General features: G+C 48.0%; 1 protein-coding gene across 1 annotated transcript; it reads left to right on the plus strand.

Moving 5' to 3' along the window:
- Positions 1-44: 44 nt before the first annotated feature.
- LOC103583160 (SEC14-like protein 5) lies at positions 45-12,033 on the plus strand (the record flags this gene model as incomplete). Its single annotated transcript, XM_008564558.1, has 8 exons — positions 45-253; positions 2,266-2,394; positions 2,990-3,182; positions 6,635-6,747; positions 7,853-8,042; positions 10,309-10,397; positions 10,501-10,571; positions 11,862-12,033. Coding segments are annotated over 8 exons (1,166 nt in total), but the record flags the coding sequence as incomplete, so codon positions are not given.
- Between the last annotated feature and the right edge of the window lie 1,644 nt (positions 12,034-13,677).

Here is a 13,677-nt window from a genome sequence, read left to right on the forward strand (position 1 = left end):
GGGCTGAGTGGGCGGCGGGGCGAGGGACCCCGGGACGGGGGGAGGGGAACGGGGTGATCGGACGGCTCTCCGGACACCCCCGCCCTGTGTCCTTCACGCCCCGGCTGTCCTCCCCTCGCAGATCGCGGGCGTGGAGCACGTGGTCTTCGTGCAGAGAAACGTTCTGAACTGGAAGGAGAGGACGCTCCTCATCGAAGCGCACAACGAGACCTTCGCCAGCCGCGTGGCGGTCAAGGAGACCTGCAGCTACACCGTGAGCGCGACCGCCCCGGCGAACCCCCGGTTCCCGCCCCTCCCTGCGCCCCTCCAGTGCCTGGGCGGATAAGATGCAGGATGCCTGGCTGCATTTGCAGTTAGACAGACAACCGAGGAATTTCTTTTCTAGTATATCTCAAATAATTGCCTGGGATATACTTATACTTGAAGGTTATTCGTTGTTTATCTGAAATTCAAATGTGTATGGGCAACCTGTATTTTATAGTCTAAATCTGGAAGCCCTATCCCCTATCCCTCCCTCCCTCCTTCCTTCCCTCTCTCCCTCCTTTCCTCCCTCCTGTCTCCCCTTCCTTTCCTTCTTTCATGAAACTGTGCCTCAGTTTCCTCATCTGTAAAATGGGGTTCATAATCGTGCCTACCACATAGGTTGTGGTGAGGATTAAATGAAGGAAAATATACTATTCAAACCCCTTAGATCAGTGCCCTGCACATACTAAGTTCTCTATAAGGGTTACTTTTTAGTATGATTGATAATGATTATTATTCTCTAGTACATACTGATGAACCCCCTACTATGAGTCAGGCACCCTGCCAAGTGCTGGGCACCCAGCAGGGGACCAATCTACCTGACCACTGCCCTCCTGGAGTTTCCGTTCGAGGTGGAGTCACAGACGAGAAAAACACAAATCAATGTACATTTATTTGTCACCGTGCTAGGGTGGGATCCAGCAGATAGGATTACAGGAGCAAGAGGAGGGGTACTTTCCTGGGTCACGGTGTCCCTCAGGCCTCTCAGGAGGGGCTGCTGATGCTGAGAGCTGAAGGATGAGAGGAGCTGGAACAGAGTTCTGGGGGTGGGAACAGCATAAGCGAAGACCCCAAAGGGATGAGCGAGGTCTGATGGGGGAGGCCTCGGGGGCTGGAGTGCAGGGGCTGGAGTGCAGGGGCTGGAGGGCCCCCTGGATGGAGCCCAGCTCTGCCACTTTCTCACTGAGTGATGCTAGACTAGTGGCTTCCCCTCTCTGGGCCACACCGTCCATTTCTACGCAATGGGATGTTAGCAGATCCTACTGTGTTGGGTAGTTTCTCTGACATTAACTCCAGCGTGGCAATTACAGACCACTGGGAGTGTTTTTGAGGTGTTTTTGCCCAGTCTCCCCCATTAAGGGACTTTGTCTCGTTCATCTTTCAGGCCCAGGCACTTAGCATGATGCCTTGTATACAGCAGACATCAAGTAAATGCCCATTGCTTTTTCCTTACATGCCTCCAGCTCCTCTTGAGGCCTCCTGCAAACTGGGCCCAGGATATTCAGATCCTCTGGGGAGGTGTGAGCAGTGGTTGTTTTTAAATCTCTTGGGACATGGTGTTTCTCAGGGCAAGTTCTGCCAACAGCAGAATTGGCAGCACCAAGGCTGCCTGTAGAATGCAGATTCCTCGGCCTCACCCTGGACCTGCCCAGCCAGAAGTGTCTAGGGGCAGGCCCGGGAATCTGCATATGTAACAGACTCCCTGGTTACGACTCTGCCCACAGATGTCTGAGGAGCACTAAGTCTGGATATGCACAGTAGCTCTGCCAACAAAAGAGATTTTTTGCTGACATACATATAAATATTTATTGATTTATGAGGATGTGTAATATATCTTTTTATGAAATATATAACATTTGGTACATAGCTATTTTAAAAATATATAAAGTTTATTTGTAATATTGACATATAATTTATATATTATGTAATGATATACTGCACATGTTATGTATATATAATTTTCCATGTGTGCATATCATTTTCAAGGGGCAGGGGTGTAGAATCAGACCCACATTCTCCCGGCCCCTCAAGATAAAGCTCTTTGTTCCCCAACAGCATAGACTTTACATTGTTCCCTGAGTTGGGGGGCCCCCTCGGTCCTGCTGCCCCCTCTGGTGTCACCAGGCTATGACATGCTGACCACTGCATGCTCTACCTGGGTCCAGGTCCCTAGGAGAGCCGCCGGGAGGGCACAGCATACCCTACAGTGAGACCCTGGTGTCACCCCTGCCTGGCTTTCAGGTCCACCCTGAGAACGAAGACTGGACATGCTTTGAGCAGTCCGCCTCGCTGGACATCCGGTCTTTCTTTGGCTTTGAAAATACCTTGGAGAAGATTGCCATGAAGCAGTACACCGCCAGTGTCAAGCGGGTAGGAGGCGGGCTGCTCAGCCATGGGGAGGAAGGCACACAGACACGCGCTGCCACCTGAAAACCCGTGTGACGTTGCACAAGCTCCTTAACCCTCTGGGCCGTGGTCTTCTTGTCTGTGAAATGGGTATTCTAGTAACAATTATATCACATGAGATAATGGATGGAAAGTACCTGCCCTGTAATGGGGGCACCCCGATCATTGTCCTGGCACCCCGAGATGTTGGGGGCTTGCATAGTGAATTCTCTGGACAGAGGAAGGACATTCTGTGGTGCTTTTTCCTGATACAAATGATCACGGCTTGGACTAAAAACCTCAGACCCGTCATTGAGTCGAGGCTTGTTTGTGGAATGAAACAGACAAATTGATTTTTATAACATATTTTATGCAATGTGTTATCAGTATAAAACTTTTATTTACTGAGCCATTTTAGATTCTTTGTTTTGTACTAAGTCTTGGAAGTCCAATGCAGATTTGACGCTCACAGCCACCTCTATTTGGACTGGAGGCTGGCAGGGGCAACTCCCCAGCTGGTGCAATGACCTCCACCACCCTGTGCCTGTGCTGAAGTGTCTTGGGTCTCTCTGGTTTCCAGGGGAAAGAGGTGATCGAACATTACCTGAACGAGCTCATCTCCCAGGGCACCTCTCACATTCCCCGCTGGACACCTGCCCCGGTCTGCGAGGATGACGTCAGCAGCCAGGGTGGGCTGCGGGACCCTGGCTCCCTGGAGGCCGACAGGCCCAGCAGCATCCAAAGCCCTGCTCTGGAGACGATCACTACAGACGGTAGGTCACTGCAGCCTAGGTCAGACAGCAAGTCTGCACCCTCGGGGCCCCCATAGTCCTAGGAAACCTGTTGCAGGTTTGCTTGTCCCCTTTGGGTCTTGGAATGGCTCAGTCTGGGTCTTGGAATGGCTCAGTCTCCTCCCTCTGCTGGCTGCTCCAACCTCTCTCCATTCTGGCCCAAGAGCCAGAAGTGGTTTATTTCTAGAGCAGTATTGATTTCTGGTGCCACAGGACTGCCTTTTTCTCTGGTTTTGTTAGTATTTTAAATTAGATGAGTAATGCATGATCTTGGCAGAAAAAAATTCAGACTACTTGGAAGATAAAAAGTAAGAAATAAGATTTCTTTCCTCTCCCTAGAGACTGTAGTAGTTTTGTGTTTATATTTCCTGGAGCTATCTAGGCTTATGTGTATACATAAATAATATGTTTATATACACATGCATGTGCATATGTGCATACATACATGTGTGACATGTTGAACAAATGGGAGCATATTATACATTCTTTTTTTTTTTTTTCCTTTTTGTCTTTTTTACTGACCGGTAACGGGATCGCAACCCTCGGTGTCGCGCCCATACCGGGGACCGGCAACGGGATTGCAACCCTCGGTGTTGCGCCCGCACCATGCTCAGCCAGTGAGTGGGAACCGGTCTCCACATGGGATCCGAACCCTCGGCGGGAGCGACGCCGCCCTCCCAAGCGGCGCACTATCCAGTGCGCCACCGGGCCGGCCCTATACATTCTATTTAATACTTTGCTTTTTTCCCACTTACCAATGTTGTTTGAACAATTTTTTTCAATACTTCATGGTATGGCATGGTTGTACTATAACTTATTTATTAATAAACATTTATTTATTATTTATTGATTATTTTTAGTGTAGCTAGTCACATATTGATGGATATTTAGGTTTCAGGTTTTTTTAATACAAATAATGTGGTACATTTTTGTATTTAAGGATTTATGAAGAAATTTGTGTGAGTATATACACAGCATAAATTATTTTTTTAGATTACACATTTTATTTATTTATTTAATATTATTGTTTTACATTCTTTGATGTTGTTGCAGAGCAGTTGGGAGGGAAGGGAAGAGGAGAAAGGGGAAGGAAATGGGATGGAAGAAGGAGGAAGGAGGAGGAGCAGGATTGAGGCCTGTGACATCCCCTTCCTTGCCACAGGGGAGACCAGGGGGCTTCCAGTGTTGGCTTGGTCATTGCCAAGCTGGGTGCAGATGTCAGAAGGGTGTGGCAAAAGCCCTCACTTCCCACCACCCCAGTCAGGAACCTGGGGCACTTCCTGCGGCAGTTCAGTGGTCCTCACTGGGCTAGTTTTACGTGTCGAGGGGCATGTCCGAGGCCCGAGGCCCCCCACCACCCTGGCTTGGGAGAGCTCAGGGTGCTTCCTACGGTGGCTCACATCATAAAATTTTAAAAGTGAAATTGTTGGGCTGAAGTTTATGTGCAACTCAAATTTCAGTACATTTATGAATCAGGCCTCTGAAGAGGCTGTACCAATCAATGTTCCCACTGAAAGTGTGTAACTGTGTCTATTTCTGACTTCACCCTGGCTTCACACAAGACTCGTGTTAAACATTTCAAACTTCTGAAAGGCAGTAAGGGTGATCACTGGTACATCAGTGATCAATTTTTTCATTGAGTGAGGTCAAGCACTACATTATTTTTTTCATGTTTAGTTACTGTTTGTGTTCTTTTTTTGGTGAATCCCTGTTCTTCATTCATTTTCCTATTTGCCCATCAATTTCTTCTTGGCTTTTAGGAACTCTTTGTATATTAAGGCGATTTGCCATTTGTCTCAGCTTAGACTTCTGTTGACATGGAAAATGTTTACAATATGATGTAAAAGGAGAAAAAAACCTAGGATACAAAACTGTATATACACCATGAATCCAGTTTTAACCATGTGCACGGCATGGGCTCATATTGATTCTGAGTTTCTTTAGGGCCGTTGAAGTGTAGGGGCTTGCCTGACTCTGAGATACTTGGGTGACAGAGCCATGGGACTAATAGTACATCTGGGGCTGTAGGGAGGATGAAATTCATTCATGCAACAAGTATTTATTCTGCACCAGCTGTGTGCACTGTCTGGCTGTCATTGAACGTGCATTTTTTTTTTTCCCTCTCTTGCTCCTTCCCATGTATGCTCTCTGGGGTGTCATCCCCTGGGCCCTCCCCATTTTGTACAGGTCTTTCCTCCCTTTTCAGTCTGTGTTGTCCACCAGCAATGCTGACATTTAGGGTGGCCGGCAGGAGGCGTACTCATGCCGCTTCCACCCTGTTCTGAATCACTGAGCCTTTGTGTTTAGAAGTAGAAAAGAGCCTTCACATCTGCCTGGAAGCCAGAAGGATGCCAGGAGCTCCTGCCTCCCTCGTGTTTTCTCCCCTGTCCGGTCCCCGCCACCTTCCCATCTCCAGTGTCTCTCTGTCTCTGACCTCATGAGGTGTTGCATGGTCTGGACGGTCCCTCCCAAGCATCCCTCCTGCCTCTGTTTACTTAGATGCCTCCTTGCACAGTCGGCATGCCCCCCAGCCCCAGCTTTTCTGTTTTTGGGGGTGGACCTGTTAGTGCTGCTGCTGGACGTGCAGGTATCCAGTCTGTTTTCTTATGGAGCCATGTGTCCACAAGAATCGGCTGTGGCCCTGGGGGCTGCTGCTTTGTGTAACATCTCCACTGCTGCTGAGATGCCAAGAGGCTGCGGCATGCCAGCATCTGCCACACCAATGGTTAAGAGTTGGGTGACAGGACTCAAGTTGGGGCCTGGCCTCTACATACTAGCAACGTGCTGACCCCAGAATGCCCAATTGTGTGGGACAAGGTTGCACAGTGAGAATGATCGTGTGGCTCCCAGGCCCTTGAACAGATGGCATGGCTCTGTTTCAGGGTTCAGGCTTTGTCTACCAAAAGCCTCACACCTTGCAAAGTGGCTTGGGGAGGTGGGAAAGTGAAGGGAACTGGAATTTATCAACCAACTAATTTATGTTGTGCACGCTACCTGCATTTACTCACTTGAGTTACTCACCCTGTGTTGGCCTCAGTTTTATCTTCTATAGTGGGGATAATAGTGATGCCCATCTCACAGGGGTGTTGGGAGAACTCGCTGAGACCAGGCATGTCCTGAGCATGCAGAATGTGAGCACATATTGTCAGTCATCTTCAGAACAGCTCCAGAGGGTGGGAATTCTTTGCATTTCTGAGGTTCAAAGAGGAGAAACCACATCCATCCCCCAGTGAGATCCAGGTTTGAATTTTCAGAACCACCTTGGAAATGGGTTGGAAAATGAATGAATTTGGGGACTGTTGTCTGGGGAGGGGGCTGCAGCCTGGCTGGGAATCATGTTTCAGGCAGCTGGTAAGAAAGGCAAGGGCTACAGAAAGGGCAGACCACATGGTCGGCCCCTCTCTCTTGTCCTAACACCTGCTTTCTTCTCCAAGGAGACAAGCTGGATGTGGACTACATTGAGAGGTGCCTGGGCCATCTCACACCCATGCAGGAGAGCTGCCTCATCCAGCTTCGGCACTGGTTACTGGAGAACCACAGAGGCAAGGTGGGTACTGGGTGGGCCCCCTGGAGTAGCAGATGCACCTCCAAGGACAGATACTCAGCCTTACGCACAGGAGGAAGAAAGGCAAGATAAACAAGTTTATGTAATTAGCAATATTGAAAAGTTCTATTTTGCTTTTTTTTTTATTATATATTGTCTCCTGTATCCATGATGTGTGCTGTGCACACCACTGAGAGCAGGGTTTCTCCTCTTTGGCATTATTGTCATTTGGGACTGGACAGTTCTTTATGGTGGGGACCGTCCTGTGCATTGTAGGGTGTTTAATAGCATCCCTGACCTCCACCACTAGATGCCAGTAGCCCTCCCCCTTCCCCCAGTTGTGACAAATAAAAATATTTCTGGCATTGCCAAATGTCCACTGTGGGGCACAATTGAGAATACCTGCTGTATAGTAGCATGTTCATGAAACCATGTATACTGTTCTTTTCTAAGAGATCTAATGACTTTGTGAGGGCAGGTTTTGACTGCACGTGATTGTGCATTTAGACACTAACTCCTGTAACATGGTTGTATATACCATGCATGTAGGTCCTGAGTGTGGACTTTATCTTTAGCTCTGATGAGTCAGAACTTCTTGCTTAGTCATGCATTGCTTGCCCTTCCTTCCCCCCACACCTAGGGGCAGATGAGGGAGTTACTTTAGTGTTGGGCTGTGCTTTAACCTGCCTGCTCCTATTTCTTCATCTGTAAAATGGGGATAATGTTAGTATACACCTACCTCCCAGAGTGAATTACAGTGGGTAATACATTTCAGGTGTTTAGAATGGTTTCTGGCTTGAAGTGAGCACTCAAGGAAGGGCAGCTCTTATTGGGGCTTGTTTTGCATGATTGGTGCATTGGGGAGTAGTTCCCCAAAAGAAAGACGCTATTACCAGCACAAGGAAGGAGGAATGGTAGACAGCCAAGATGCATAGATATTCGCTACAGTCCACCCCTTGGCTGTCTCTCTGCTTTATGGTTGATGGAGAATATGGTCCTTTTCCCAGCTAAATGTTTTGCAGATGAGATAGGAAGCTCATTTTCTAGAATTTTATTAGCTGGGTTAGAGAATAGCATTCTATGGGCTTTTTCTTTCTTTGTCTCTCAGATTCCCAAAGATGAGCACATCCTTCGGTTCCTGCGGGCTTGTGACTTCCACCTGGACAAGGCCCGGGAAATGCTGTGCCAGTCCTTGAGCTGGCGGAAGCAGTACCAGGTGGATCTCCTCCTTCAGACCTGGCAACCCCCTGCCGTCTTGGAGGAGTTCTATGCAGGGGGCTGGCATTACCAGGACATAGGTGTGTGCCTGTACCTACATATAGTATGGAGCATAATTTGGTCACTGCCAAATGCACTATATTATTTAATTAAGTAATTAATTAATTTTTGGTGGCTGGCCAGTATAGGGATCAAACCCTGGACCTTGGTGTTAGCACCATCCTCTAACCAACTGAGCTAACCTGCCAGTCCCAAAGTCACTTTAAATGACACACTTTGTGCTAACATATTATTTTTCCTTCGACTATTTCGAGCATCTGGAGATGCCTTTGAAGTGACAACCTAGCTATGAAGAAGGTAGAGCTGGATAGACTTCTGGGCTTGAAGAGAGAAAGTTCTTTTCTGAGCTGGGTCAGCCCACCATTACTTTGGGTCATTGTAATTGTATACATAATGACCCCATAAATAATGTATACATTCCCTATGGCAACCATAACAAATGACTACAAACTTGGTGGCTTAAAACAACAGAGTTATTTTTTCACAGTGTCTGCAGGGCCATGCTCCTACCGAAGTCTCCAGGGGAAAGCCTTGCCTTTTCCAGCTCCTGGGGGCCCCAGGTGTTCCTTGTTGTGGCAAGGAAATTGCTCCAGTCTCTACCTCCAGCTCCACATGGCCTTCTTCTCTGTGTAGCTCTGTGTCCTCTCCTCTTCTTATAAGGACCTCAGGTTATTGCATTTGGGCCCACCCTAAATCTAGCATGATTTTGTTTTGAGATTTTTAACTACTTACATCTACAAAGACTGTATTTCCAAGTAAGGTCACATTTTGAAGATACAGTGGAAATGAATTTTGGGAGGACACTATTCCACCCACTACAGATATCTTTTCTGGATTTTTTAATTAAACTGCTATTGAAGCCAATGCCTATTGTGCTTTTCAATGTGCTTTATATAAAAATTCACATATGTTGGTTGGGGTAAATGTTTGACTCTCCTGAAGTTGGCACGGTTTCTTTTAAGACATATCCGATCCTCAGTATTTATGGATTCCATATTTGTGAATTTGCCTACTTGCTAAAATTTATTTGTAAACCCCAAATCAACACTCAGTGGCACTTCCAAGGTTATTCTTGGATGTGTGCAGAATGGGGAATAATTTGAGTGGTTCAACATACATGTTCCCTGCTGAGGTTGAACGAGGGGACTCTCTGATGTCTTGTTTCAGCTCCTGAGCTATAAACAGGTATCCTTTCTGTGGCCTAGTTAGTGCCGCATTTTGCATTTTTGTGCTTTTTGTTGGTGATTTTGCTATTTAAAATGGCCCCCAGGCATAGTACTGAAGTGCTGTTTAATATTCCTAAGCGCAAGAAAGCTGTGATGCACTTTACAGAGAAAATACTTGTGCTCCATGAGCTTTGTTTGGGCATGAGCTCAATGTTGCGAAATCAACAATATATATTAAATAAAGTGTCCTTAAATAGAAACACACAAAACAAGGTCATGTATGGATCACTTGATGAAAATGTATGACTAGAGGCTCCCAGGAACCTAATACCATATTTCCTAGAAGCAGTGATTCAGTATGTGCTAATTCAGTGTTCGCGGAGACTTTATAGGACATAATTATCGTGGATAACGAGAACTGACTATTAGTAAATAACTCTTCATGTTTCCTTTTTGCTTCGGCTGACAGAAAGCTAAGAGCTAAATTCTGTCTGCTTTGTCTTTCTTACATGGCTCATATCCTCTTAAAAATCTTTTAAAAATAAAAGGCCAGTTAGCTCAGTTGGTTAGAGCGTGATGTTATAACATCAAGGTTAAGGGTTTGGATCCCTGTACCTGCCAGCTGCCTGCACCAAAAAATATAATTTTTTAAGATAAATGATTTATTCTAGAACAGTTTTATTTATTTATTTAAAAAGATGACCGGTAAGGGGATCTTAACCCTTGACTTGGTGTTGTCAGCACCACGCTCAGCCAGTGAGCAAACCGGCCATCCCTATATGGGATCCGAACCCGTGGCCTTGGTGTTATCAGCACCGCACTCTCCCGAGTGAGCCGCGGGCCGGTCCTAGAACAGTTTTAGATGGACAGAAGAGTTGCCAAGATCAGGAGGTTCCCATGTCCCTCACCCGTTTCCCCTGTGTGCATATCCTTATCTGAACACTTCTGTTGTTGCTGCCTTTGGCGACAGTGGTGTCACCCCTCGTGGGAGCAAGCAGTGTGTTAGCAGGTGAATGGAGGGGCTGGGCTGTGGTGAGCCACGCCTGCTGTCTCCTCCGTCTGCAGCTTTGACCTGCCCTTGAATAACGGTCCCTTCTCTTTGCTTGGCCCCGGTCCAAAGACGGCCGCCCCCTCTACATCCTTCGCTTGGGCCAGATGGACACCAAAGGCTTGATGAAGGCCGTGGGGGAGGAGGCACTGCTGCGGCACGTGAGTCACGGTCCCCATTTTCTGGAACCCCTGGGGCTGGGGGCTGGGCCTGAGAAGGGCCACCTGCAGGTGAACATTGGCCAGCCCTGTCTCTACCTTCCAGGTTCTTTCCGTTAACGAGGAAGGACAGAAGCGATGTGAAGGGAACACAAAACAGTTTGGCCGTCCCATCAGGCAAGAACCTGCGTGGGGAGCCAACTCCCCCAAACAGTAGACAGCGAGCGTTTATCACACATGTGCATGGTGTCCCATGGCATTTCGGGGGCTTTACCACCACGTCCTCACCTAATCCTTCTGAGGCAGGGACTGTAATCGTCTCCTAGGGTTTCTTAATAATGGATTATCAAAAAAGAAAAAAAAAAAAACCCAAAAAAACTTAAAAAAATAATGCAAACATGGGGCTGGCCAGATAGCTCAGTTGATTATAGTGCAGGTATTAGAACACCAAGGTCAAGTGTTCGGATCCCATACTGGCCAGCTGCCAAAAAAAACCTCCAAAACAAAAACATGTAGACAGCACTTACTAGGTGGTACCAGGTAGCAGGTGCGCTTCTGAGCTCCTTGATTCATTTCATCCTCCAAGCAGCCCTATGAGAGACAGCCAGGCAGGACCTACTGCTTAAGCTTTTTGTCCCCAGATATCCTGATCTTTGTGAAAATTAAGCTCATTTGCTGTTTGGAGGTTTCCTAAGGAGATGTATGTTGGGGTGGGGGTGGGACTCAATCAGCCAAAGCCCTCTGGCTAGAAGAATTCACCCCAAATGGTTCAAATGAGGGGTGTTATGCAGGGCCTTGAGAGGTGTGTGCAGAGGTAAGGGAGCAAATCTGGGATGGAAAGGCACCAGGGACCAGCCACCGCAGTAAAATAGTCATTTTCCTAATGAATAGATACTAGTGAGATGAGGCACAGAGAAGTTAAGAACTTGGCCAAGGCTACACAGCAAGTGGCAGAACTGGGGTTTGAACCCAGACCCTCTGACTGTGGAATGCATGTGCTCAGGTCCTGTGCCCTTTTTGTTTAGTAGTTAGCATCTTTTCAACAATTAATAGTGATACTAGCTTTTATTGAATGCATGCTGTGTGCCTGTCCTTGCAGAGAGCTTTATGTATACCATCTCATGAAATCCTAACAATTGCTTGAGATGGGGACTGTTGCGACCCTTGCCACTGTCCCCATGAGGAAGGTTAGGTCCGTGGCCCATGTCATGCAACTGTCAGGGGTGGAGGTGAGACTTGAATTCGGGTGCTCAGCCTAGGAGTCCACACCTTGAACCTCCTCACCATGGGGCCTCCCCATTGTGGCAGGGTCCCCAAGAGTGTACTGTGGCCCACTCTGCTCCCAGCCCAGCCTCACTGAGCCTCCCTGTCCATCCCAGTTGGTCAGCACCTGGGTCCCCAGGGAGGGTGTTGGGGGCCCTGGGCGCAGCAAAGCCAGGTAGAGCGAGGGGGTCCTTTCTGCCGCAGCTCCTGGACCTGCCTGCTGGACCTGGAGGGTCTCAACATGCGGCACCTGTGGCGGCCGGGGGTGAAGGCCCTGCTGCGCATGATTGAGGTGGTCGAGGACAATTACCCCGAGACCCTGGGCCGGCTGCTCATTGTGCGAGCTCCCCGCGTCTTCCCTGTGCTCTGGACGCTGGTAAGAGGGGGAGCCTGGGCCAGGCCCCTCCTGGTGGAGGCTGAGATGGGAGGGGGTTCCTCTGTGAGCTGCCCTGCCCTGCCCGGTTGTCCTATTTCATTTCTTTTAAATATCAGCTTATTGAGATAAAAAACCCCCAAAACAAAAACATGTAGACAGCACTTACTAGGTGGTACCAGGTAGCAGGTGCGCTTCTGAGCTCCTTGATTCATTTCATCCTCCAAGCAGCCCTATGAGAGACAGCCAGGCAGGACCTACTGCTTAAGCTTTTTGTCCCCAGATATCCTGAAAGTTCACCCTTTTAAAGTATAGAATTCAGTGGTTTTTAGTGTATTCACAGAGTTATGCAGCCATCACCACTATCTAATTCCCAGAACATTTTCATCACCCCACAAAGAAACCCCAAACTGGATCCCCATACTGGTCAGCCACCAAAAGAAAGAAACCCCTAGACCCATTAGCAGTCACTCCCCATTTCCCCTCTGCCAGCCCCTGGCAACCACTAACCTACTTCCTGTCTCTGTGGATTCCATTTCATAGAAATGGAATCATACGATATGTGGCCTTTCACTTAGCATAATGTTTTCAAGGTTGATCCATGTTTTAGCATGTATTGGTCCTTCATTCCTTTTTATGGCCGAATAACATGCCATCATGTGGATAGACCACATTTTGTGCATCCGTGGCTGTTTCTTTGATGTGAGAATCACTCAGAATGTACAGCATTTTTGGGACTCCCATGAGCTGGTTCCAAGGAGTGCTGGGACCCTGTGCTGTAGGGATTCTAAAACTTTTTGCCCATGACCCACAGAAAGAAATATGTTTTATGTGGCAGCCCGGCATACACACCCATGCACGTGCATGTGCATGTGTGCTCGCACGTGCACGCACACACACACGCGCACGCGCACACACACACATGCCTGAGACAAGATCTGTGAGGTGATGTCACCTTGGCTGTTTGCACCACTGTCTTTACTGTCTTCTTTTATCTCGTTCCATTAAAGGTTGGCTAGTCATGATGTGCTCAGTAGATTTCACAGCCCACTGACAGGTTGTCACTTGCAGTTGAGAGCCCTGCCCTGTGACGTTGCTGCTGAAGTGTGGCCAGGGCAGTGCATCTCACGTCCCCCCGGTCCTACAGACTCAGAGTTGCATCTTACACATTGCTCTGGGGGATGCTGTAAGTAAAGGACAGAGAAAGTTGGAATTGAAAGTTAAATGTAGCCAATCAATGTTTTACTGAGCGCCTACAATGTGCCAGGCACCTTTCTAGGCCCTGCAGATTCAGAGTGAACATGCCAGCCTCTGGGTCTCCCCCACTGCCATGCTGGGGGAGAGAAATCAGTCAGATACCCCACAAGTAAATGCAGCATGATTCTATGTGCCAAGGGCCTGAGGTCGTCATGAAGGCTGTCAAAGAGACTATGTTAGTCTGTTTTTGTGTTGCCGTAAAATACCTGAGACTGGGTAATTTATAAGGAACCGAGGTTTATTTGGCTTATAATTCTGGGACCGCTGCATCTGGCACGGGCCTCAGGCTGTGTCTACTCATGGCAGAAAGTGGCAGGCAGCCAGTGGGTATGAGCAGATCACATGGTGAGAGGAGGCGAGAGAGAGAGAGAGAGAGAGAGAGAGAGAGAG

This window comes from Galeopterus variegatus, unplaced genomic scaffold (assembly GCF_000696425.1).
Source record: "Galeopterus variegatus unplaced genomic scaffold, G_variegatus-3.0.2 Scaffold20162, whole genome shotgun sequence".
NCBI lineage: Eukaryota > Metazoa > Chordata > Mammalia > Dermoptera > Cynocephalidae > Galeopterus > Galeopterus variegatus.